The 26,171-nt window shown below is 39.5% G+C and overlaps 1 protein-coding gene across 2 annotated transcripts in view; it reads right to left on the bottom strand.

The window, feature by feature from the left end:
• Positions 1-21,210, bottom strand: part of spire2 (spire-type actin nucleation factor 2) — a 32,366-nt gene extending 11,156 nt beyond the window's left edge. The window contains exons 1-9 of one of the 2 annotated variants that reach the window (XM_044194342.1): positions 20,736-21,210; positions 10,031-10,074; positions 8,682-9,062; positions 6,779-6,859; positions 6,491-6,655; positions 4,686-4,772; positions 3,960-4,077; positions 2,246-2,412; positions 599-821 (exon numbers count right to left, since the gene is read on the bottom strand). In XM_044194342.1, the coding sequence (XP_044050277.1) occupies positions 599-821; positions 2,246-2,412; positions 3,960-4,077; positions 4,686-4,772; positions 6,491-6,655; positions 6,779-6,859; positions 8,682-9,062; positions 10,031-10,074; positions 20,736-21,033 (1,564 nt within the window). In that variant the 5' untranslated portion in view covers positions 21,034-21,210. The remainder of the gene's footprint in view (positions 1-598; positions 822-2,245; positions 2,413-3,959; positions 4,078-4,685; positions 4,773-6,490; positions 6,656-6,778; positions 6,860-8,681; positions 9,063-10,030; positions 10,075-20,735) is intronic. The other variant, XM_044194341.1, reaches the window with a different exon arrangement.
• Between the last annotated feature and the right edge of the window lie 4,961 nt (positions 21,211-26,171).

Genomic DNA, 26,171 nt, shown 5'->3' with positions numbered 1-26,171 from the left:
GGCAAGTTGCCTACAACTTTAAAATGGCAATAACTCAGTGGTAATTAGGGTGAGTCACTCAGTGGTCATTAGTAGGGCCCCCTTGAAAATGAAATGATACATCTCAAGGGGTTTATCCTGACAAAATAAATTTGACTAAACTTGAAATTTTCCACAATTTATTCTAAGCCCTAATATTCCTAGGACGTAGGTATACAGTTTTTAGTTATTCTCCAAAAATCAGCTTGATTGTCTTTGGAAATCCTGACTTCTAACATTGTCTTAAATAACAAATTTGAATGAATTTGGAGCCTTGGTAGAGGTACATGCTGTAATTTTTGTAAAAGGTTTCCACAACTGATGAGTCAAAAACCACAATCTAATGAATGTGTGACGCAAATAGACTCTATTATCAATTTTGCTGATATTCCCTATTTGGAATGCTGGAAATCTCTAATTTCTGTGATGTTTAAGAAATTCCATGACCAGCTTTGATCTAAAAATGAGTGCCCTGTAAATCAGACGGTATTTTCCTTGTGTAATGCTCTATATACAGAAGTGACCTTAATAAACGGAAGAACTATTACCAAGGATAATCAGTCTATAGTTACATACTGACCTCTGTGATTAGGAAGCGGCCTGGCGCCGGTCAGCGTCCTGGACCGAGGCCTCTCACCCCTTAGCCTGACTGCTCCGCCCAGCTGGGCCGACTCAGAGAGGGAAGGAAAGATCTCGCCACGGAGCAAGGCCAGGTCGTGTTCTGAGAAGGAGCGATCTCTTTTCAGAGGTGTGGGGGAGCTCTCTGCCCTCCTCAGCTCACTGTTGTCTGGGGAGTCCTCCTCCTGCGGGGGATGGATGTTGGATAGGGAGAGGAAGGGTTAAGGGTGGGGAGGAAGAGGAAAAGGGAAGTGAGGGGGCAACATTAGGAGGGGTTGGAGGAGAAGGAGGAAAATAAAGAAAAGGTGAAGGACAGAAGGCGACAGAATAAGAACGTGGAGATGGAGAAATGTCATCTAGCTAATGTACAGTGTGGTTAGTCTGAGCTTCAAAGGTAGGCGAGTCTGTGAAAAGCCTGTTTTGAATGAACCTAACAAACTGAACCAGGATTAAACTGTTTTATAAAGCCAACTAAGAACTGCTTGCTCATGACATCAAGCACAGATCACATCAATTCACATTAAAGACAAAACTGCGATGTCTGCGGCCACTGAGCATTGTGATTAACGTGAAAGGGTTTTTTGTATCATAAGTACTGGAAATCAATGTACTTAAATAACTTTGAAGTATCAAATAGGACCCCAGGCAAGTAATTTATTTTATAGCAATAAAATACAATAATTGGCATTTCTAGACACTCAGTTGAATTATACTACTTGGTTTGTACAAGTGACATCACAGCCTCTTTATCGTGAAAATATTGTTTAAATACCTTCAGACTGACTGTCTGCCCCTTTTGTGTTTTAACAGACAGATTTTGGGGTGTCCGTTTCTTTCATTTTATTTAGTAACATTAAAAGACTGAACAAATGAGAGAAAATGTTTCTCACTATAGGGCTACAGCCATGGGTCAGAGTTATTAGCTATATATTAAATGCAGTGTATTTAAATACACATATGTCAACTGGAATACTGTGCACACATTTAGACTGAAAAAGCTAAAGATAGAAGATAAGATATTATAGATATGATAAGTATGTATCAAATTGAGTTGCAGCTGCTCCTCAAAGAAATGTTTGCAGAACTTAAACTCTGCTTTAAATTGGTTCATTTTGCAGTGGCAGATGGGATACTATCGTTTGTATTAACTGTCTGCGCTGCTGGACAGAGGCTTCGTAGTGCTTCATGGACCACAGACATTACAACTGGATGTAAAGAGCCTGCCAGTGACAGGAGACAGAGGAGGCTTAAACTCCTGTGAGAGACTCTGTGTTTTATAAGACTTCCATAAAATATTTTCTTCAAGGTAACAACAAAGTATGCCACCTTTTCTAACCTAAATTTGGCTTACTTACAGTGCATACAAATGAGAAAAAGAATACAAATGTGAAACTGAGGTGAAGAAGAAAACAGAAGGCACTGAAAAGGCAACAGTAAACATGCCTTTCCCCCTGGATGAAGCAGACGTTAGTTTTGACCTGCGGCTGGCTCCCCCTTTGGGCCAGTGAGGATATTTTTATTTAAATGCTAAAGTCTAATGGAGAAACACATTGTCGATGTTGATATTGTGATCCAATATCTCGGTGTTCGAGCTCCTGCCTGGCCTCACCTCAGATATGTTCATCTCCTCCATCTCAGCCAGAGTTGGAGCCTTGAGCAGGATGCGAGGGCGGGATGGCGGCCTGGGCCCGGGCTCTGATACGGACAGGTCGATGCACGAAGTAGATTTGACATTACAAGGACAAGTCTGAGCCAGGCAGGGCAGAGAGCCAAATGCTGAGGCAAGAGAAACCAAAAACACCGTCAGGGAACAAATAAGTCAGAAGCACTGAGATCAGAAGGCAATGATTCTGATATGTAGCATTTTAGCATCAGTAACTCATTACTACACTCATTTTGAGACATGAGTATAAGTACTGTAAACCAACAATGTTGGACTGCATTTCCAGTATTGAGAGGAACTGCAGTCCCCTTATAGCTTTCCACTGTATTTAATGTAACTGTGAGCCAATGAGTCATATTTGAAGCACCTTTTGCTGTATTGCTTTATATCACAAAGCAGAAAGAAGGAGCTCCTGTTCCAATACAAACAGAACTTAAAGCTGCACTAATTCATATTTTTATATTGACAATGGGTCAAATTGTGTGATGTGAAAGAGGTCGCTCATAGTAAGAAAACCCACAGAAAATGATCCCCTGACTCAGCAGTTACACTCAGCTCTACGGAGTTTTTTAGCGTCTTTCAGCTCATTGTTTTGGTTTTACAGCCCACAACAGTCTCACCTGCCCAGCACCAAACTGCCAACAGACAAAGTTAGCGATTAGCTGATGGACATAGTAGAGCATTTAGTAGCAAGAGAGCCAGCTATTACTATACATGTTGCAATCATAATATTGCTAATTATTAATTTCCAGACATCAAATTACCTATAGCAGCTTTAAACAAAGCAATTTTTGTGTTGTGTGTTGTTTGTTCGATGTTGCTTAGATGATGTGTTGTGTGATTTCACTATTTCTGCTAAGACTCCTTTATCAACGGCCCACACACTGAATGACCTTGATCTGTAAATAGCTGGTCAATATTTATGAAATGCAATGCCACCTCCACATGTACTGTAGCTCTAAATGGAAAAATTCTCTTGTTACACACTTCAGCTTACAAACTTGTATGCAGTACATACATAACGGTAGTGTGACCCTCACAGGCTACAGTACAGAGGGTGCAGACAAGAGCATTACCCCTGAAGTCATTATTTAGCAGAATGGGTGGACCATTCACCTTCAGTAGAACATTTACTTTCTAGATAGCACAACGAGAGCACAAGATTCACACTGAAAGCCAAGCAATGATTTTAAATGGGCAGATTAGAGACATATACAAACACACAGGCACATAAAGTATGATGTCAAGAGCAGCCATCAGACCTTACAGTATCTTTTACTTCACTTCACATCACCATAGTGCTTCTCCCAGACACCATCCAACTATTTTTTATGTTGACAAACGCATACAGCCAATACAATATGAGATCATTTCATTAAAGAAGTACTTGTGTCTGTCTGGTGGAAACAAACCAAGGTCTGCTTTTGATCAATTGGAAAAATGTACTTTTATCCTAATCAAATAAAATGCTGTGTTTAATAAAGACAGATATATCAGCACTAATATATATATATATATATATATATATATATTATATTAGTGTTAAAATAAATTAGCATATTTATGATGTTGTGTGTTTAGTACTTATATTGTAATTTGACCTGTGGTGAGAGGCTTTAATTTAGTTATAGTTAACTGTGGTGAATGATTATCCCCTTACGTCTTGAGTTGGGCAGGGCCACAGGCCTGAGCTTTCTCTCCTGCTTGATCTCAGCCAGGACCTGGTCATGGAGGGATTGCTGCTGCGGGGGAGGAGGGGGGAGGCTGCGCTCTGAAACCTAATGTGGACAAATAATTAGAACACCCCCATTCTCATCTCTTTTAGAAATCTAAAAGAGATGATTAAGAAGAAAAAAAAAAATATTGCTTCCCTTGCTGCTGTCAAAGCCAAAATATGTAAATACATGTGCTATGAGTGTACATATCTTACCACCCATTCAAAAATGTCTCTAGTGTTTCATGACAGGGTGTAAAAGCTTTTGAAGCAAATATCTGGGTATGTATTATTTATACAGTATATGTATAATATGCATGTATGTATTAGAAGCTAATATAAGTATGTATCAAAGCTAGAAGTATGCTACAGTTCATGTTACAATGGAGTTCAGTCAGGGGACAAGTGGGCTCAAGACAAAGGCAGTTAACTGTCACATTAACCTCATTAAGCTATATTTACAGACAAATCTTCCTTGTAAGACTATTCACCATTATTCACACATCTTTATTTCGAAGGCTGGTTATTGCATACAGCATTCTCTACTGCTTCTGTATGATACACACTCAGTGGTTTTCCGGGTATACTGTATGGCAAGAAAATTGCACACTTGCATGTACCCTTCTTCACACTACTGAAGTGAACTTTTATTACAAGGCTAAACTCACTCACTGGTTTAAGTGGAGGTCTTGATCTGATGAAATCCAGTATCAATTCATGGGCATTTCTCTTCACTCTGGTAGGAATGTCACCACCCACCTGGGTAAGACAAGAAACACCACAGCACTGTGTCTGTAAATCATAGAGTAAGATGCAGCCACATAGCAATGTTTTAGAGAGAAATAAGTGCATCATGAGTTTACTATAGTCGGAATGTTAAAGCTGCATTAATAGACTTTTGGCCACTTAAAGGACCAGTGTGTAGGATTTAGTGGCATCTAGCGGTGAGGTTGCATATTGCAACCAACTGAATACCGCTCGCCTCACCCTCCCCTTCCAAGCGTGTTGGAGAAACTACGGTGGCCGCGAAACTCACGAAAAACGCGAAAGGCCCTATCTAGAGCTAGTGTTTGAATTGTCCATTCTGGGCTACTGTAGAAACATGGTGGTGCAACATGGCGGACTCAGTGGAAGAGGACCCGCTCCCTCTGTAGATATAAAGGGCTCATTCTAAAGTTATTAAGACACAAAAATTCTACACGATTTTACACTAATGAAAACATACTTATGAATATTGTATTCCATTTCTGCCATATTCTGCCAATAGATCCCCCTAAATCTTACACACTGGTCCTTTAATTGGGGACAATGCAACAAGTGATAAACACAACATTGACATATTATCACCTGATAAAGCTGATATGGCAAACATGTTAGCCTATTATTAACACGCCCAGCAGCAACATTAGTGTACATTTGGAGTCGTGTTTGTGGCCACCTGAAAAATCGAAGTCCAATATTCACTCTCCTTTTAGGTTGGTTTTGGTCTGTGCCAACTCTTGAAAAAAATATCTCTCTTTAGCTGCTAAAACTACATTCACCAGCTGGTTGCTAACTTTGTCTGCCATTTGGTGCTGGGCAATTAGTGCACAGCGGGTTTATCAGAGCTTTTTCAATGAAAACAGCTACCTACTGTGGTTGGAGACATGGTTCATAAGAACTGTGAGACTGAACCAAAACAGTTAAGTTGCAGGCTGCAAAACCAAAACAAAGAGCTGAAAGAAGCTAAAACGCTCCCCAGTGCTGAGGGGAACTGCTGTTGGGTGATGATCTTCTGTGCAAATGCTGCCAGAACAACAGAAGGCTGAGAGCAGCCTTCATTAATATTTGTGTTCTGAGGCTGAATTATGTATCTGCCCGTGGAGAAGGCCTCAAGGTACCGCCACATGTATGCCTGCTACAAAACATTTTCTTCCTGTAACAAAACCAATACAATATATGATGCAGTGGACTGCCTGAAAAAGAGGATAGCAGCTTCAAGGTCTTTAAATGACAAACATGAGTCACAGTCTCACTCCTGTCTGCCCTCCAAGTCCATTTGAACGGTCTAGTGATGATGAAAACATTTCTCGGAGGGTTAACATTTTAGAGAAGAAAGCAAGATTTCATATTTCTTCCTCAAGATCTGTGATGGTTTGATTTAGCTGCTTTCAGCAGTTAACACCTCTACCGACATTTCAACAGCTTCAAGTGCTTACTCACATTTCAACTGCTTTACAAGTCAACTGACACTTGAACTGATTTACAGTGCACACATTTTCACTATCTCCATTGCTTCATCTACAACTGAAATGTAAACTGCTTTAAATGCTTATAGTTCAACTGACATGTCAGCTGCGTTCATCTCTTACTCTTCAACTGACAGTTTAACTGCTTTCATTGCATAGACTTTGACATTTCAACTGCTTTCATATCTTTATTATCATATCATATCTAATGCTTGGCTTGATTTTTTAAAACTAAGTCTTGCATCTCACCATGACTTTGCGCAGCTGGAACTTGCGAGCTCGTATGTCCTGCATCAGCATCTCAAAGGGTGTGAGGCTGAACTCGGTGGGCAGCGGGTTGAACGGTTGCTCCTGCACCTTCTTCAGCTTCACTCCTTGCCTGAGCTCCTTCATCAGCTGCACCCACAGACGTGCCTGGGATGGGAACAACAACACACACATCTGCATGCGTCAACACAACAACACTGCCTTCTTCAGTCAAACACACTGTTGTATTGTCCACCCTGTCACACTGGGTCCTCGCTCGTTTTGACTCACCCAGTCTCTGTGTTTCAGTGCATCCAGCTCAGCTGTAGACCTGTCTTCCACAGTTTCCTCTGTTGTGATCTTCTTCAGCATCTGTGCAACAAAAAACAAGAGACACATTTTGCTTTTTTTTAAAACAACTGCAGGATTAAACAGTGACATCGGTAACATTTCAAACACTAGTTTGTCTGCCACATACTGCACATAGACTGCAGTATTGTCATGTTAAAACCGCTATGTGTGATTATTTCAAATTATTCTGATGGCACTAGGTTAATGTCTTGTCTATGTGTTGCTTTTAGCCTGTGTCCCTGAATCTGATTGGTGGGGCGTATCATCGTGCATTGCTGTCTACAACAGTTTCTGTTCTAATGATACTACCACCTGGTGGCACCAAAGTTAGAAAAAATCAAATTCTGCACATAGTGGTTTTAACCTGGATCACTCAACATAAGACTTTATTTAGAGACCCAAAATGTCAACAATAATTCACATGGAAAACCATGAGCATATATGGCAAGTACAGTGGGTCAAATTTGAAGCAGGAAGTCGGTTTGTGAACTGCGATTGATGTTTAAAGTTTGAGTAATTTTACTTTTCGACTTTGTTTTCTCTTCCAAGTAAGATTGGCTAACCTGCGGGCAGTTTAACTGAAAACTATGGTTTTCTGAGATCTTGGGACGCAGCGAGATTGCTAAAAATAGGTCCCAGGGGGCAACAACCACGAGCAGACAGATGATCAGACAGTCTGTAAACAAGCCGACAGGTTTAGATTGATTAGCTACCCACTTAATTTAAAAGGTAAAACCAAAAGTGAATGCAAATGTAACCGCTAATAGTCCCTAATTGCACAGCCAAACCAAACCACTCAGGTATTGTAGGTAAAAGCTGAGTCCAGAGGTCGGGCTATAAACTGTGATGGTTGTTCACAACAGACAGCTGGGTCACAATTTTACAGTTCACTTTCATTTCTAAATTAATTAAACTAACCTAGTGGTTTGTTTATAAGCTGTCTGATCCCCATTGGATTTCTTTTTCGCTATGTTGCCTCGTTTCAAGATTCAGCAATTAAAGGTACCCTGTGGAGTTTTGATCACTAGTAGAGCCATACAGCATTGTTTTTATGAGTGGATTCTGTTTTTGTTTGTGTGGACACACAACGTGTGTGGGGCAACGAAACACATATTCCTGATGACAGTTTAATACTATTCTGATCGACAGTTGGTGGTGATAACGTGTGAAGAAACGTCGAAATGCAACAGCAAAGGCAGGGAAGAAGACTGCTAGCAGTCAAAGTCAAATAATCAGTTTTACCCTAACACGTTTGTTAGGCCTGAAGGATAATCCTTTTAAATCAGCTTAACCCAAATGATAACTGAACAAATAACTGAATTCCTGTGGAGCATTCAAATCTTAGTTGCATCGTTGAAGGACACTTTAAACAGCATACACATTAATCAAACTACGACTCTCTACTGGACTTTTTGTGCCACATCTGGAAATCCATCTGCTAAATGACACAGTGCCTATTTTCTGTTTGTACATGAACAGTTTAACAAGGGTTAACAACTGCAGTGAAACAACAGAAGTCAAGATTTGAGGTTGAGCACTGGAAGGAAACTGTGGAGGCGGCATCTTCAGTCATTTATCAGCCTCTGCTCTGTAGCATGTAAACAGGAATATTAATGGAGCAGGGCTATAAGCTTTTCAAATTCAGAGAGCACACACACAGTGAGGCGCAGGCCACTAGAGACAAAAGCACTAAAAGTCCACTGAAATAAATGAAAAGCAGGTCATGCATCTATTTTCTTGTATTTATTCCCTAAATGTTCTCAGCTACATTGCTATAAAAATAAACAGGTGTTCTTTTTTAAGGGTTACCTTAATATTGACATGACAACCTAACTCAACCTACCTCCTTGGCATCTCTGATCTTGATGAGGAAGGTCTGCAGCTCCATAGTCTCGACAAACAGAGCCCTGCAGACAGCCTGGTAGTGCTCTGGAACCAAGCTTGGGTTGGCTAGCCGAGCCGCACACAGCGCCATCACCTGGCGGAACGTACACACCGGCTTTATCACTCCCTCCTGCTCCTCCTCTTCCTCCTCCTCTTCCTGGCCACTGTACCCCTCATCAGTTGTACTATTCCCAGCGGTGCGGCCACCCTCTCCGCCCTGGTCCCCCCCGGCCATGCGTTCAATGAGGCGCTCCAGCTGTGGGCTAAGCTCCCGCTCCTCGCTGTCGTCCAGCCCCCAGTCCAGAGCTCGGTATATGGCCACACCCAGCGACTGGACCAGCTGGAGGGATGGATGATGAGGCAATAGTAAATAGGTTGTCCTTTACCAATAACATTTCCCATAATAAGTTTGTGAAAATCCAGCTAAACACCCAAATGGATGGAAGCTAATCCAGTCAGACAATACATTAACATGAGTTGCACATAAAAGACTCTTTATGGTGGATCTGATTGGTCAAGTCAGCAGATCATGTGAGATTGGTGTTGAAGACATTTATTGGGCATTTTGTATACATATATAGCAGCTTTTGGAGTACTGGCAGTAGCTGACAGTTATTTGCTTTCTAACCAGTCACCTCTCACCCTCAACAGTAGGCATTACATGAGAGATAGCTAAGACAAAAGCTTTTAAATTAGCATTAACATGAAATTTACAATATTCAAGGTCACAGTTCCATGTTGGAAAATAAGGGTTAACTGAAATTTATAATGTGTAAAATAAAGTGTCACCTGGAAACCCCTTTTGTGGCAAATAAAGGTTTTGTAATACCTGATACCTTGAAGGTCCAGTGTGTAGGATTTAGTGGAATCTAGCGGTGAGGTTGCATATTGCAACCAACTGAATACCGCTCGCCTCACCCTCCCCTTCCAAGAGTGTTGGAGAAACTACGGTGGCCGCGAAACTCACGAAAAACGCGAAAGGCCCTATCTAGAGCCAGTGTTTGGTTTGTCCGTTCTGGGCTACTGTAGAAACATGGCGGTGCAACATGGCGACCTCCGTGGAAGGGGACCCACTCCCTCTGTAGATAAAAATGGCTTATTATAAGGTAACAAAAACATGATTCTTATTTTCAGATGATTATAATACACTAATGAAAACATACTAATGAATATTATATTCCATTTCTGCCTATAGCTCCTTCTAAATGTTACACACTGGACCTTTAAGTAAATTCTACAATGAAATGCATTTTTACTATCACCAATTAGCCAGTGAAGTGCTTTGTGTCTCTCTTCTCTCTTTCTCACCTGACGCTCTGTAGCAAGTGGAAGAAGAGGCCCATCAGTGTCATCTGAAGAGACAAAGGATACACAGGAGATACACAACCAATTAAGGCCTGAGATGTACAAAATTTTATTAAAGGACAATTGTGGGTGATTTTTTTACTTTTTATTCCATTCAAATGTTTATCATGACAGTTTCTACATCTGATGTTTCTGCCTAGACTGCAGGGTTAATTCACTTTTGTTCATTTCCGACCAGCATAGAAAATAGCTCTGGAGACTTTAAAATGTTTGAAACTTTAAGCTTCTGAAAAAATTCAGTTCAATGGTAGAGTGTGCACCACGTATTAAGGCCACAGCGGCCCGGGCCCTTTGCTGCATGTCATCCCCTCTCTCTTCCCTGCCTTTCCTGTCTCTCTTTACTGTAACTATCAAATAAAGTGGAAAATGGCAATATAATAATAATAATTTTTTTTAATTCAAATCAATTAAGCTTTTTTTGGCATGACATTTTAATCAAACATGCTGCCAAAGTCAATAATACATATGATGAAAACATAAAAAGTAGTGATATATAATATACGGACTGAAAAAAAGGTTCTGATAACTTAAGTGTAATGCTCCAAATCATAAAAAGAAAGAAGGAAGTATTTGTATTACAGTATATAAAAATAAAATATAAAAATGGTGCCATACACCAAAGAATGTCTTGTTTTATGTATGACATGTTGTATATTCTCTTTCCAGTTCTGACACATGATTTTTTTATTGGTCTCATATAATGGTTTCCATCCTTTTTCCAGTAGAAGTTGATTCTCCTGTCTCATGATGCAGAATAATGGTGCGAGTCTTCACAAACATATTGTTCTAATTTCACTCCAAGGTTTGGACAGTTTCTGTGAACTGTTGTTTTTACAGAACTCCAAATGCATTTTGTTTTCTTTTGAGGTTAGTGTCCTATTTTTCTTCTTTAATTAGGGAGCCCCAGTTTTTGCTACTGTATAAAAGAATTAGCTCTATGACACTGTTAAAACTTGAATCCATATTTTGATTGGAAGGCTTGATTTGAATAGTTTGCACCTGCTACCACCTCCTGAAGTTTTTTCTGCCAAAGCAGTTAAAGCTTTGTTAAAATTTCTTGAAGCACAGATATTTTTTTTATCAGTTTCATATGAATGTGAGCATTTGGGAAAACAACAATGACAGAAGAGACAAAACAGGTACTACTTATGGTTTCTGCTTCTCTGATTTTCATGATTTTCTTTCCAAAATAAAGATTTTAACAGCTGGCACTCTGCAGTTTTTAACAAGAGAGCTTTATACTCCATATTAAATTTGATTTGTCACTTCCTGCAGTTGGAGATACATATAGATATTACTTAAAAGTGTTGCCGAGGGCACCTTTAAACAGAAATCAGGAATGCTTCCAAGAAGAAAACCCAAGATGTGTGCCACTAACAGTCACGCTGTGAATTTTATAGCAATAATAAAAAAAAGTCAGCCTCTTTTCAATCTTCTATTCATTAAATCAAATGTGTTACTCCATATGTCCCACAGTCATAACTTGGCCATGCATTATTGTGTCGCAGCCAGGTTTAGCATGCCTATGAGTGTATGTGTGTGTGTGTGTGTGTGTGTGTGTGTGTGAGAGAGAGCAAAAAAGCTCTTTCTCCCAGCTCAGATGTCAGTAATGACACCCGAGAGGCCTGAAAGTCTTCGATCAGCAGCTCTCACTGCAGAGAAACAGGAGAATGGACGGACAAGAGAAGCAGGAAATGGAGACAAAGACAGAGAATGCGAACCCGTGGAAACATCAGGGAAGAGAGAGAGAGAGAGAGAGAGAGATGAAAGAAGTGAGAGATAAAGCAAGAGAGAGATGTGAAAGATCAGCAGAAAAAAGATGAGAAATGGGCAGCGTAGGTGTGGATGTGGTGATGCGGGGAGGTCAGCCTGCCACAACATCCTCCCCTGTCAACAACAAAGTGCTGAGAGCAGGACATGTCACTCTGTTCCCCGTGTGAACACAGACGCTGCTTCAATCTGCAACAAAAGGCAGCAACTGACAATGAGGGAGGGCGAAGAAACTCTCTATTATGATGCCCGCCCCACAGGAGTGAGATCATAACATGAACCCCTGCAAACCTGTCAGACAGGTTCAAATAATGCATGGCCAGGGTCAAGTAGTGTAACCAGTGATACGTGCACAGCTTTCCCACAGTTACGGGACAGTAAACACAAAAGAGGAGAGGAATCTACATCGAAAACACGTCTAAGAGCCCTCAAGCTTAGATTAGAAAACACAATGCAGTTAAAGGCTGTTTAAGCCATTGAGATGTTACAGTTTTTCTCCATTGAGCTGCAGTACTTTTCTAACTGGATGCACCGTAAACATCAGTTTGGCCTGTTTTTTTTTCAAATACATCTCAAAATCTAAGTTTAGCTAATTAGCACTAAATGTAGTCTGTGTCCGAAATCGCTCCCTATTTGCTATTTAGTGCACTATATTTGCTTTCCGTGCCCGAATTCTCAGTGTGGAATTTATGCACTGTAGTGCCCTCAAAAATTCCCACAACGGAATGAAAGCTTTTACTAACAATTCCACAATGCATTGCGTTACATTTTATAGATATGAAAATTACAGTTGTGAGAGATTGTGCTTCTCAGTGATAAAGCAAAATGATGAGGATTCAAAAAGTGTCCAAAATCTTACTGCTCACTACTGAGTACACTATTGAGTGTTTCTTATGAAGGAATAGTGAATGAATAAATGCACAGCCACAAAGTACAGCTGAGGCTGATGGGAATGTCTTTCAATTTGAAGGTATTTGGTAAAGTATTGGACAAATTAAAATTTTGACCTGATGGTCAGAGGATCACCAAAGTGACTACAATTCATACTGAGGGGATGTATGAAATTTCATGGCAATCCATCCAACAGTAGTAGAGATATTTCAGTCAAAACACTGATACACCCCCACACACACACACACACACACACACACAATAACACACATACTCTCCCAAGATGGACTTTGCCATCTGTTGCCATGGTAATAAGGTCTGAGAAACAAAATTCAAAGAAACCACAAAGTGACAGAGAAGGAAAACTAGGCTGGGAAGAGCAGAGCTAGTTAGAAATGAATAGGAGAGACAGAAAGAAGGGAAAGAAATAAGAAGAATGGAAGAGCAGAGGCAGAACATTTTCATTTACAGCTGTCACCTGAAATTACCTTTATCTCTAAGTACACATGTCAGGTATAGTAGGGTGTAACACTTACACCTTTACCTACATGTCAAGTCAAAGTTGACCTTTGCACTTTTCAAAAATCATTATCAGAATCAGAATCAGAATCAGAAATACTTTATTGATCCCCGTAGGGAAACTCTTTGTTACGGTAGCTTGCCTTTACGTCAGTGCACACAGGAGAAAGTACTAGAAAACGATATGATACACTATAAACACTATAAAACAGGTCAGAAATAAAGTAAGTATCATGTCGGTATAAGTATAAGATTATAATTATGAGTGCATTTATTGCAGGAGAGCAATAATCAAGGGGAAAAGAAATCACTAAAATAACAGTCTCTATTTATATATTTGGAGGTGATTTAAAAAAATAAAAATAAGGGAAGCATTCAGATCTTGAGTTGCATGTTATGTGAATTAACTGCTGTGCATCAAAGCTCCCCTCTGTGTGACAGAAATTTGGGGTAATCTCTTGAAAAGAGCAGAATGACGCTGTAATGGGGGAACCTTGCAAATAAATCTTTCGGGAGTCTCGTGTTTAATCAATGCACGGTAAGCGAGCTAAAAACTGCTTTTTGTCTTTCATCTTGGAAAAATCCAGTTGACGTTTGGATGATGCAAGCTTTTTATCTGACAGGAACGATATGTATCTGGACTTTGACTTCCTGCTGGCCTTACATGCACTCAGTGAATCACGGTTAACCTAACCCTTTACCCTTCAGCAGCCTTCAAACACAAAGTGTAAAGAGCTTCATTTCAAACTGAGGAATTACTGCATATGTGAAGTTCTTCTAAATCTCATCCCTTACTCTCTCTGTTTATTGTTTACAAATTATGACGCAGCCCAGTTGATGCAGGAGGAAGATATCCACAGTTAAATAGATGACAAATCAGGAGCTTTTCAGAACCTCATCCTGTATCAACACAGTCAAACTGAGCACTTTGGAATATGGGACATTGCAGCTGCAGTGAGCACCATCAATTTTTACGATACAATATGATTTCCATTGGACTTAGTCATTCATTTAAAAAAAATGAAAGTATCGTGTTTCCATTTGGGCTGAGTGCAAAGCTCAGTACTTTTTTTAGTATGGACCAAAATGTCTCTGTAAGTCTGTCAAGTGTGAAAGCTGACACTGAATGTCTAGACAGATTTGTATTCTTTACTTATTCTTTGATCAGATAGTTCCTTTAAGCAATTACATTTGCCAAATTTAAACTATTTTATTCAGGCAAAGTTCGTTTACAGCTGCTTTGGTTAGATACCAAATCATATTTGAGAACTTTGGGTTCTTTTATAAATGAAAAACAGTGCTAGAATCGGTACTGAAATGTAAACATTTCGAACAATACCACGCCTAGTTACCATTACCAACATGTCATCAAATCATTTTCTTGTTACCAACTTTGACAGAAAGAATTGAGGCTCTTTGGTCTTATTGGCTTTTATTGTTGAATGTATGAATGATTGTAAGGATGCTGCTATGTATGTCTGGAGAAGAATGTTCTGTAATGCAGTGATGCTGAGCCCAAGGAGACAATAAAGTATATCTTATCAACCAAAGCTGAAAGAGAAGTTTCACAGTTTCGCAACATCAGAGGTTTCTTGATAAGCAGATGGGTTCTCAGGCTATTTCTCAAAGCAGTGTATTGATATTTATTTGAGATATCTTAAGAAAAGATATGTTTAAATATATCGTCATTCTATCTAATTTATATGCTTAAAGCTGCACTAATCAATGGATGAATGTGTGAAAAGTGATCGCTCGTAGTGACGAACCCAAAGAAAATCATCATCTGACATTGCAGTTCCCCTCAGATCTACAGAGATTTTTAGTCTCTTTTAACTCATTGTTTTGGTTTTACAGCCCACAACTTTACTGTTCTGGTTCACGCTGACTGCTCTCATCTGGTCTTTGCATTGTGCATTTACTGGCAACATGAGCATTCATGTGGACTCTTAATGAAGTGCTAATATGGTCACCATAAGAACTATAAGATGATAATATGTCGGTGTCAGTGTTGGGCAAGTTACTAGAAAACAGTAATCAAATATTCATTACACATTACTGAAAAGTAATTACATTACTTTACCAATTACTCAGCAGCAAAATCAATACATTAGGTTACTAGCTCCGTCAAGTGCCTTTAAACAACTCCAAATCCTCTACACCCCACATCTTTCCATCCAGAGGAAGCTAGCTTAGCCTCGGTGACTGCACACAGCTCTCCCTAAAGTCGTTCACACACACCCTCCAGCTCTAAACACTGCAGGCGAACCCGTAGCTAACATGAGCGAGCCAGCTAATAACACGCAACATGTGAATAAGACAACTTTGGAGTATTTCTCCTCTTTTGGTGGAGGCTAACCACCTCTCCTCCCCTACATCCCCTGCGCCAAGCTAGCACGTGCCGGATCAGTTTTGAGGCCATCAAACTCCCGGTGATACGGCACACAAGCTGACCCTAAAGCTCAAAGTAACGGAATGTTACTGGGGTTTTTAACTGTAATGCAATTACTTAATTTCAAATTTCAAAATCCTTACACTACTCGTAAAAAAAAAAACTGATAAAAGTAATCACATTATTCTTACTAGTAATGTATTACTGCCCAACTCTGGTCAATTTGCTATACTGTCCTGAAATAATCAGCATAAGCACATCATTCACCAGTGCAGTTTCGGCAAAAGTGAAGCATTGTCTTTAATTAGCAAACTTCATCAATTCAGCTATGCTTGCTGCACAAAAAAGGCTTTACATGAGCTTATTGCAGTACCATGATTCAGTCTGTATTACAGTACGGCTGTTTCAGGTCAGATTTGTGCTCTCTCTGAAGGGGCCAGATAGTCACTGCAACAGCTGATGTCAATGACGTCAGTAAACTGCACACACGCACTCATGTTTACCAACAGGGACAGTCTGTCATGTTTCATACCACAGGAGAATAAAGACGAAGAAATGAAAGCAGAAATGTTGGTGAGTCCGGCTTTCTCTGGACGTGGTGCGGCTCACTGCTGTTACTGGAGGTTTTCTTTCTTCACTTCCTGTTCGCATCAGACACCAGAATTAAATTTGGTAAAGAGAGTGAATCTGCAGCATGTCAGTGGGAATGAGATGTTTTTCTCTGTTGCACTCTCACTTAGTGACTCAGGCTGATACATCAGGTGTATGTTTCCATTAAAATGCTATGGAGTGCAGCTTCAGTCCCAGCTCGTATTTAGAGTCACATTAACTCCTCCTCCTTTGCTGATTGTTGTAAAACCTGATGAGGTTTAGATTTCCAGGAAATACAAAGTCATTTGAGACTGCCTAGGATACCTGCTGTGAATACTAATACTATTCCCAGAATGGAGTCGCATGTCAACCCACCAGCGCTCAGTTAGACCATCATTTTAAGGCAATTTAGAGATGAAGCTCCGTAGCTCACTTCTCTCTCTTGTGATTGACAGAAATTAAAATATATCAACTACAGGTGCCTTTTGCAAGATTGTAGCAGCTTTTGATTGGCTCAAAGGTTAGGCGATTAGATACTGTAAATTTAGGTAGCATTTGCTCCAGTGCTACCTGCTCATAAGAACGCCAAAGTTTGACCATCTGGTAATGAAGGTTATGTGATGTGATCGAAAGCTCCAGAACAGCTGCTAAATGGACGTTGTAGTGTAATTGTTTTCTCAGCTATGAGGTCCAAGGTCAAGAATGAACTCCGAACCTCAACTTTTAAGGCAACATAGACTAGACGTCCTTAAAGAGCTCAGAGAAAATGCTAAATTTAACATCTAAAATTCCACGACAACTGGGCAAAGTCCATCTGCTAAATAAGATCATGTGATATGACTGAAAGTGCCTGAACAGCTACTACGTGGACCTGGTGGTGAGAGTGTTTTCTCAAAAGTCAAGGTTGGATTGAAAAAGGTCAAGACTAGTGCTGAAACAATTAGTTGATTAATCAGTTAGTCTATCAACAGGAAATCAATTGACAATCATTTTGACAATAAATGAATCATTTAAGTCTAAACTTGAGGATTTCCTGTTTTTCTCTTGTTCATATCGTTCTAAACGTAATATTTTTGGGTCTTATTTCATCTTTTCAGTTCATGTCCTTAAGTGCAGAAATTTTGAGAGGAAATATTACATTTTTAGCTAGCCATTAGTTTAATATTTGGGGAAACTAATCATCTCAGACAATGCTCTTGCCATTCTGAGAGGTCATTTGAACAACCCTGTGAGACCCAGCAGCCTCTAACGTTTGGTACGGTTATAGCTGAAATGCTTAGTTTGAGAGAATGGAAATCAAAGTCGCCTACTTGTTTCAAGAAGTGGCTCAATGACGTGGTTTTCTGTCTTCTTGGAGGAGATAAGGTACTCCTCCTCTGACACTTATTGTAAATTTGTAAAGATTCGGGGTCCCTTCACTGACTGCATGTTGATTTCAGTGCCCCCTTGAGTGTCTGTTTATTTGGACTGAGCACATTCTTGGACATCTGCAGACTGGGCCTTTGTATGGACAATTTTAGGCCCTATGGATATTATATAAATGTCTGAAGGGAGATGCAATATATCTCAGCATGCATGGACATTTACTTTACTTTTTTGGGGCATTTTATGCCTTTATTTGGAGATAGACAGTAGAGAGGTGACAGGGAATGAAGAGAGGGGGAATGACATGCAACAAAGTTCCCTGATGAGAATGAATCCAGGGCAATCTTAACCAGTAGGGAAGCCCCTGTGTGTTGTTTCTTAGTTGCATTTCTGTATATAGTTTTTTAGTAGTAGTTTTTAAAGAAAGAAATTAATGATAACCAGGAAAAATATGAGCAACATTACAGCAGCAGTGGTCAAAGTGACAACGTGAAGACCCCAAAGGAGGTTTGCAATATGGTCTGTAGAAAAACTGGATCTACTTTTATGAGGTTATATTATGTTGAGACAGTTTATATGTTGTATAATAACCTTTGTGTCATTTAAATATATTGTACAAACATTTGTTGGTATAGTAAGCTATACTATACTATATATAAGCTATACTTTTATTTATGTGAAATCAGGCCCAGTGGTAGGTTTTGGTGACCCTAAAATTGCATGTGTGAGTAGTACAAATATCAATTAAAGTGGTCAATAAAAACAAATCAATAAAAATAGTCTACATTAATAATGAATCAACATAGCTGTCTGAAACTGGCATGATGTTTTGGGATGAATCTGGCCACTTAAAGAATTCAAATGGTCCTCTAGCTAGCTAGCTGCATTAATAATGCAGACAGACTCACTATAATAGACTCACTTCATGCTGGTTAAGGGATTTACACACCACTGCTTCGATATGGATTGTGTTTACTCATGGATCAGCAGAGTGTAAACCAACAGAGGCAGCAAGGATGAACAACTCTGTTAATGAGAGCTAAACATCTCCTCAGTGAGAGCTGAGAGCTAATGATCACAGCGAAGTGTTTGCAACAGTTAAGACAAACGCAGTTCACCAGGACCTTAAGTAGTTCCAGTGTCCCCCTGTGGTCCAGGAGGCGGATCCAATGGGTCTGACTGAGTAGAATACAAAGGGACTTATTATTAGAACCTCACCATTACCTCTTCACCATGTAGACAGTATACAGTGGTGTGAAAAAGTGTTTGCCCCCTTCCTGATTTCTTATTTTTTTGCATCTTTGTCACACTTAAATGTTTCAGATCATCAAACAAATTTAAATATTAGTCAAAGATAACACAAGTAAACACAAAATGCAGTTTTTAAATGAAGGCTGTTATTATTAAGGGAAAACAAAATCCAAACCTACATGGCCCTGTGATTGCCCCCTAAACCCCTTAAAAATAACTGGTTGGGCCACCCTTAGCAGCAACAACTGCAATCAAGCGTTTGCAATAACTTGCAATGAGTCTTTTACAGCGCTGTGGAGGAATTTTGGCCCACTCATCTTTGCAGAATTGTTGTAATTCAGCCACATTGGAGGGTTTTCGAGCATGAACTGCCTTTTTAAGGTCATGCCACAGCATCTAAATAGGATTCAGGTCAGGACTGTGACTAGGCCACTCAAAAGCCTTCATTTTTGTGTTATCTTTCACTAATATTTAAATTTATTTGATGATCTGAAACATTTAAGTGTGACAAACATGCAAAACAATAAGAAATCAGGAAGGGGGCAAACACTTTGCACACCACTGTATGTCAGAGTATTAATATCAACTAAACTCATATTGGATATGGGTCTCTGGGAGTCATTTTAAAGTTTAAGTCTAAAGTTTAACAAAGCATGAATTTCACAATTACTTAATAACAAACTAATAATGGTTTAACATAGACGCCATCTTGTTGCCAAGCAACATGCATCAAGCATCGCCTGTAGACGAACTGCAAACTTTTCCTGTTAGATTCCTGAAAGGGTGCTAAACAGCTGTTACTAGGCGAAACAACAGCACAAAGGTGTGTGTTCATACTCAACAAGAGTATCCTTTTTATTATTGAGATTTGATAACTCACATTCCTACTTTTCTCACTAATGTTTTTAATATTTAGTAGGCTTTCTCTGGCCTCTTTGGCAGCGGCTCAAGGGCACAAGGAAATTCTGATTTTCTGGCTGTGTGTTGATTTAGGCCCTAAAGCAGGTAGCAAGGTAGTACAGAATATGACATATGACCTTTGAGAGGCTTTCTGTGACTTTCAGCATATTCAGTGCAAAAGGCAGTACTTGAATAAAACATACGTTTCTGGAAATAATGGTTGTCATTGCCCAAGACTGTTGGAAAAGGAGGTGAAAAAAAATTATTTAAACAAGTGCTATGTGGTTTGTTGGATTTATTGTAAAGTGGCTCTCAAAAGGTCTCAAAGCGGGTATGCAAGTTCACCTATAGGCTAGGAAATATACAGTCCGAATACGACCTTTTTTAGATGAAGTTTGGCCTGAAGTTGTCTCTGTGCAGGTTTCTTGGGCCCGGCCCGCAGTGAGGACATAAACACTTCACGTACAGTAGGATAGCGTGCAGGTACATGTACAAATTCAGTGGGGGGTGGGGGGGACAACAACTAGAAGACTGCGCAAAATCCTTTGGGCTTCCATCCACCCTTTGAAGTCTCCAAAACAGTCACTGCAAGAGGGGATGCTAGGGTGAAGCTGTGCTCTATGAATAATTAATCATTTACCGGCATAATACAAGTCATCCTAGTTGGCATTGGGAGTGCGACAAAATAGCACACCTAGCTGTCGGAATAATCAAAATACAGTGTGTAAGAGCAGTTCAAGGTTCTACAAAATGATCAGATAATGTAGTTGAATTATGAATAAAACAGAGTGCTGATAGGCCTACGTGGACATAACTTTAAGCCGAATTGAAAAGTGGCTCCTAATATTCAAAATATACCGCTGTGTCAAACTGTGAGCGCATGGACACATTGTTAGAATTTACTTTTTCATATTTGAGTTTTGTACAAGCAAGCGACAGGGAGTTGGGGGCATCAGCGGACAGCTGTCCTACCGTTGTGTCGGGGCTCCTGCTGTAAGGACACGGTTCCGTCCCTGTGCAGGAGGATGGAGGACGGGTCCTTCACCCGGCTGACTCTCCCGGCCGGCGGGCGGGGCACCCTCAGCCCGCTGCAGCACTGGTAGCACACCGCCCATGCCTGCTCCTCGTTGATGGGCTGCTCGTAGGACTTCAGCACCTCCTCCAGAGACAGTTCCCGGGGCTCGGCCAGGTCCCGCGCCTCTCCGCGGTCCGTGGGGGCGGTTACCCGTGAGTCCCCGTCCTCGGCGCTTCTGTTGGTGGATCTGGCCATGGCTGCGATACCGTGAAGCCCATCCTTCACTCCGTAAGCAACGAGGCCATTTATGCTGTCCGCTGTCTCATGTTCGGCCCAGTCTCCTGTCCTCTGCTTAACGCGTACCTCTGCTCAGCTACCGCAGCAGCACCTCGTTACCACAGCGCTGTCAAGGTAGCCATATTAAACGCAGCACTTCCGGTCCAAGTTTTAAAAAATAAAACCATTGTCATCAACACCTTGCAACTCTTTTGAGCAATGTAAAGTATCAAAGTAAAAGACAAATGTGTATTTAATGAAAAATATGCCCCCCGAACGTTGTATACACCCCAAACCAGTTTACTGATTTAAATTACTAATTAAGTTTTATTTAGCATATGGAGCAGACTGAATGTTTTCCCTCCATTAACAGTTACTACTGAGGTGCTCTTAAGCAAGGCATTGAACTCCCAACTGCTTGAGCCCAAGATCAGAAGACTGTTTAGGTCAAATATTGTTTCTGTTTAGGTCAAATATTGTTTCACCTCTTTAACTTAACAGATATAACAGAGAACTGATCTTAGAGTCTACCGTATATTTGTTGTGTTTTTACTGTCGTGTCAGTATCATTATTATTATTCACACGTCCATATTGCGATATATTAAATTTGCTGTACATTTCTGCATTTTCTATGTTATCTGTTTCAGACACATAAGAAAAATGGTGGGTTGAATTATCACTGAGGAGTCACACTTTTTATATTCTTAAATTAGGTGCATATAATCACGGTTTCAGTTTCACCTTTTGTGCTTTTATTTTATGAAAGTAAAGTCACTACGCTTCCGATCATGGTCTGGCTAATTCTGGGTGGCTTGACTTAGCTTGTTGTCATATCAGCAAATGAGAGACGATTGGATCTGCGGGAAAATGTCAATCAGCGGCCGGTGAGGCAGAAACCATCCTGCTGGCTGTCGCATTATCCGCCTGCTAGTATCAGAGAGGAGGTGAGGAGTTATTTAACTTCATGAATCACTTCTAACTACGTGATGACATGTTATATTATCACTGTTTTAAAGGAACAGGAGAAGTGGGAGATGAGTGTTTGACTGTCTCCTTCTCTTCTCAGCTCTTTCTATGGAGGACCAGAAGTGTCACGGAAATAGTACTAAAGCATTTAATTAATTAATAACTAATTGTACAATAAAAATAGGCATAAATATATGTATTTACAAATTAATTTATTAATCTAAAAATATATTATTTGATATTTTAATGGGTTAGGAATTATAATAAGAATTTACAAATTAAATATTAATCCATCAATAAATAGTTCAGTTTAAAAAGGGATTTACAAAAATAACATTAAAACAGTCAATAAGTACATAATTTTAAAATACATTAATGAATTCATAAATAAATTATGGAATTTCAAAATCTATTTGAAAATGCAGTTTAAAAAGAGAAATAAATTACTGGATTCACAAATTGAATTAAGTATACAGATTTTAATCAGGCATTTAAAAGGGCAATTTCCTTTTCCATTTGCATTGCCCCGCTGCTTTTCCTTATTCTATCAGCTATTGGATTTGCTTAGTCATTTAGCTTTGACTAAGCAACTTTGGGCCTTGCGCTGGTAAAACGAGGTAAAACAATGCTAATTAGCTGTGATGTAACAAGCTCTCTGATTGGTTAGAGAGGTAGTGGGTGGTAGCGGGTCTGAGCGGCTGTAATCTAGCGAGTCGGCCTGTTTTTGATAGTTTTACATTTGATTTCACTATTTTACATCATGGCCGAATTATTGTGTTTCACAAACTCAGCCTGTCAAGACATCGAGTCCACCGTCTGACTAGCTAGCTCTGGTGCGCGCAGGTGAAGAGACGGGACTTTACCGCTGCATCTGTAATGAACACCACGGTCGTGTTCGGCGCTCATTTTAGAAAGGAGGATTATGTTCCCGGTGACATGAAGGAGTTCAGGACGGAATAACGAAGCTAGGACTGCATGAGACTGACAGCTGCTGCGGTTACTTCAGTACACACAGCGGGGCTACATCGAGTGATGCTAACGTTAGCCGTGTATACTACTGTCAACAGAGTGTCTTTCTGGGGTGGGAGCTAAAGTTGAAGGTGTCTCCATCTTCACTGGCAAAGTCCTTTTAGAATTCTTGATATCTCATTTTAAAGAGCAACTTGCAGGTTGGAGACCCCAGTGACATCGTAAAGTTAGCTATCACGGATCAGGCTATAAGAAAACTAGGTTTTGGTCGTCTAATACTGGCAGGAGTATTGATACTTACCCACAACAGACAATTCAGCTTTTATCAGTCGTATCTCGTACTGCATATTATAACTCACACTACGTTTTATGGTGCTCTAATGTTACCGCAGGGGAGACAATAAAACAGTCAATAAGTACATGCTTTGGGAAGTGGTTGGCAATAATATAAAAAATCTGATTGGTAGTGAATGATGTAGTCCTTTAAAAAGTTATTTTTGCAGCATAGTTTTAACTCATAACCAAATCTCCCAGCAACATCTGCTGCAAACTGGCAGGTTGTTGTGTTGGGGGTGTCAGTTCAGAAAGGGAGCGTTGGGTTAGTTGAGCGTCTTAGTAATTTCAAGAATCATTGTTCCATTTAGGGCTTAAAAAGAAGAATGATTGTTTCCTTAATTGACAGCTGTCTCAGATAATCACAGGTATGTTGGTTACCATTTGCTGTCTCACCCCAACTCCATCCAGGCTTCCTCCCCTTAAACCAGGTCTATATTTTCCCTAACACTAACCCTAACTGTCAAGATAGCGATGAGCTATAAACCCAAATCTAAGCCTCAAAACTTCAATGTTGTGCCATCACAGATGCTACAACCATGTTTTCTACAATCAATGGTCCAATTAGAAGCCCTGAAAAGCATTGTCGAAGTGGGAGTGCAACAGTGTTTTCTTTAGAGGATAATCCAGTGGGAGGCACCAGCTTTCTTCTCTCTCAAAAAATGTGAGCCATTGGCATGTTAACCATTAGTCACAGATGTTCTCCCCTGCGTTTGATAGCTTCATTTTCTGTGCATGCATTACATTTGCATATAAAGTTATGGCGGCACTAGCACCAGTGAAAACGAGCATATAGACAAGGTCTTAGAGCAAATAGCTCTAATAGAGCTTATGCAAATAGCTATAGCTACAGTGCCTATAGCAAAAATATGGTAGTTTTGACATGATACATTCCAAACTGAAATGCTTTTACATGATAATATTCAGAATTAACACTATAATCAACTGAATTTTGTAAGCACAAGTTGTATCTTTCACACTATTATCAGTTTTGAGCAGCTGCCATAATCCCATCCAGAAGAGGAATTACAGGATGTTTCACATCATGTTAAGAGTCTTTAATCCTTCATGGTCCAATCCTGTCAAACCTAGCTTTTATTTTGAAGGCAAAATCGCCTAGTTTCCTGTTTTACTCTGGCTTCTTGTGTTATCTTGTTGCAGCATCAGTTTCTGCAGCACCACCCCAATTGCACCTGTGGGAGCTTCACTGAACCTAAAATGAAAAACACTTATATATTGACGATAATGATTTTTTTTCTTCTCTTTATTATATATGACTGCACTTTCCAACAATTACTAAGCAATATGAAAATCTTTACCAACATAAAGGAATGTCCACATTTAACACCTTCCACATGCAGCTGTATGTGTATACTGTACATCCCAACCATCCCAACACCATGGAAATGGAATATAAAATTTATAAGTATGTTTTCATTAGTGTATAATCACCTGAAAATAAGAATCATCACTTTGAGACAATAATTGCAAGAGGAGAAATCCATTAGGCATTAAATCTAAAAACCTACAGTACGTAGTTTATTATCTTGTAAATTTCGCATGTTAATGCATTTGCAACATCTTTACTTTCGATCACTGTACGTGCCCATGTGGGTAAAATTAGAAATAAAAAAGAGACCCAGGACCAGAAACAGAAAGTGTACCAAGTTACAGAAACATCCGCACTTAATCTAAATGTGTGAGGCCCGCATTACAGCCTCTTCTGAAGTGAGAGTCCCATTATTTTAATATGTTGACTTTAAAAATATTTTAGCATGGCCACCAAAAATGCCGGATTGTGATTGGTGGGGAGGTGTATTGTGTACTGTATTGCACACTAACCTTTTAGCGAATCCTCTGGAATATGCCACCCCCGCATTTCACTGCACTTATTGAGACATATGAGTATGTGAGAAATAAATCCTTGAATCTCGAAAATCTTGAATCTTATTCAAATATAAAAAAATACAGTAGTATATATAGAGTCATGCTTTCATAAGACCGTCTGTACATGTTATCCAATGAAGATTGTTTCAAAGCTTTTTTAAAATAACATCTGCTGGCTCAATGGTCCTCCTCCTCTTTGTAATAATATAAAGGTATCATACAGAAGGTAACAGCAGTATATGCATACTAATCACACAACTGTAGTGTAAAACAGTGAGTTTATTTTTTTTCTAATTATTGTTTTTGGCATTTCTATGATACGTGATTTGATTTTAGATCTTAATCTGAGTAACCGAGTAAAGTAACTACTAACTATAATTTTGAAATGTAGTGGAGTAGAAGTATAAAGTAGCATCAGTTAGAAATACTGAAGTAGGTGCATGTACCTCAAAATTGTACAGCACTTGGTACTTATTATATTGATATTCCACAATCGCGTATGTATGTGTGTGTATTTATTTATATACAGTAAGTATTTTTAGATATTTGGAGACGATAAATATCCCTCCCTTATACTATATTACCCTCAGTTACAAGTCTAAAAGACGTGCATAGGGTGTGCCTTCATAAATGTTGATATGTGTATATATGTACAAAATATGTTATATATATGGAAGTATATGGAAGAACATACACTGACTAATTATAGGCAGTATAACATATGTCAGTACTGTTGGATGTGTAGTTCTACTTGAATTATGTTTGGATTTCTGTTAAGAGGGACATTCAAAGAAACTTCAGATAACACTGTAAAAACTGTGCTGAGTGTGGTTAGTGAAACATTATTTTAATATAATACAAAACTAAAGAATCACTTTGTAGTTACTATATAAAACCTTTTCAGAGTCCTTCCGCAACGAGTATTGGTTTGCCAGCTCTTTCGATTCAGAACAGACATACA

This window comes from Siniperca chuatsi, linkage group LG4, assembly GCF_020085105.1.
Source record: "Siniperca chuatsi isolate FFG_IHB_CAS linkage group LG4, ASM2008510v1, whole genome shotgun sequence".
Taxonomy (NCBI): domain Eukaryota; kingdom Metazoa; phylum Chordata; class Actinopteri; order Centrarchiformes; family Sinipercidae; genus Siniperca; species Siniperca chuatsi.
The sequence above is the reverse complement of the archived record's forward strand: the minus strand, read 5'-3'. Positions and strand labels throughout refer to the sequence as shown.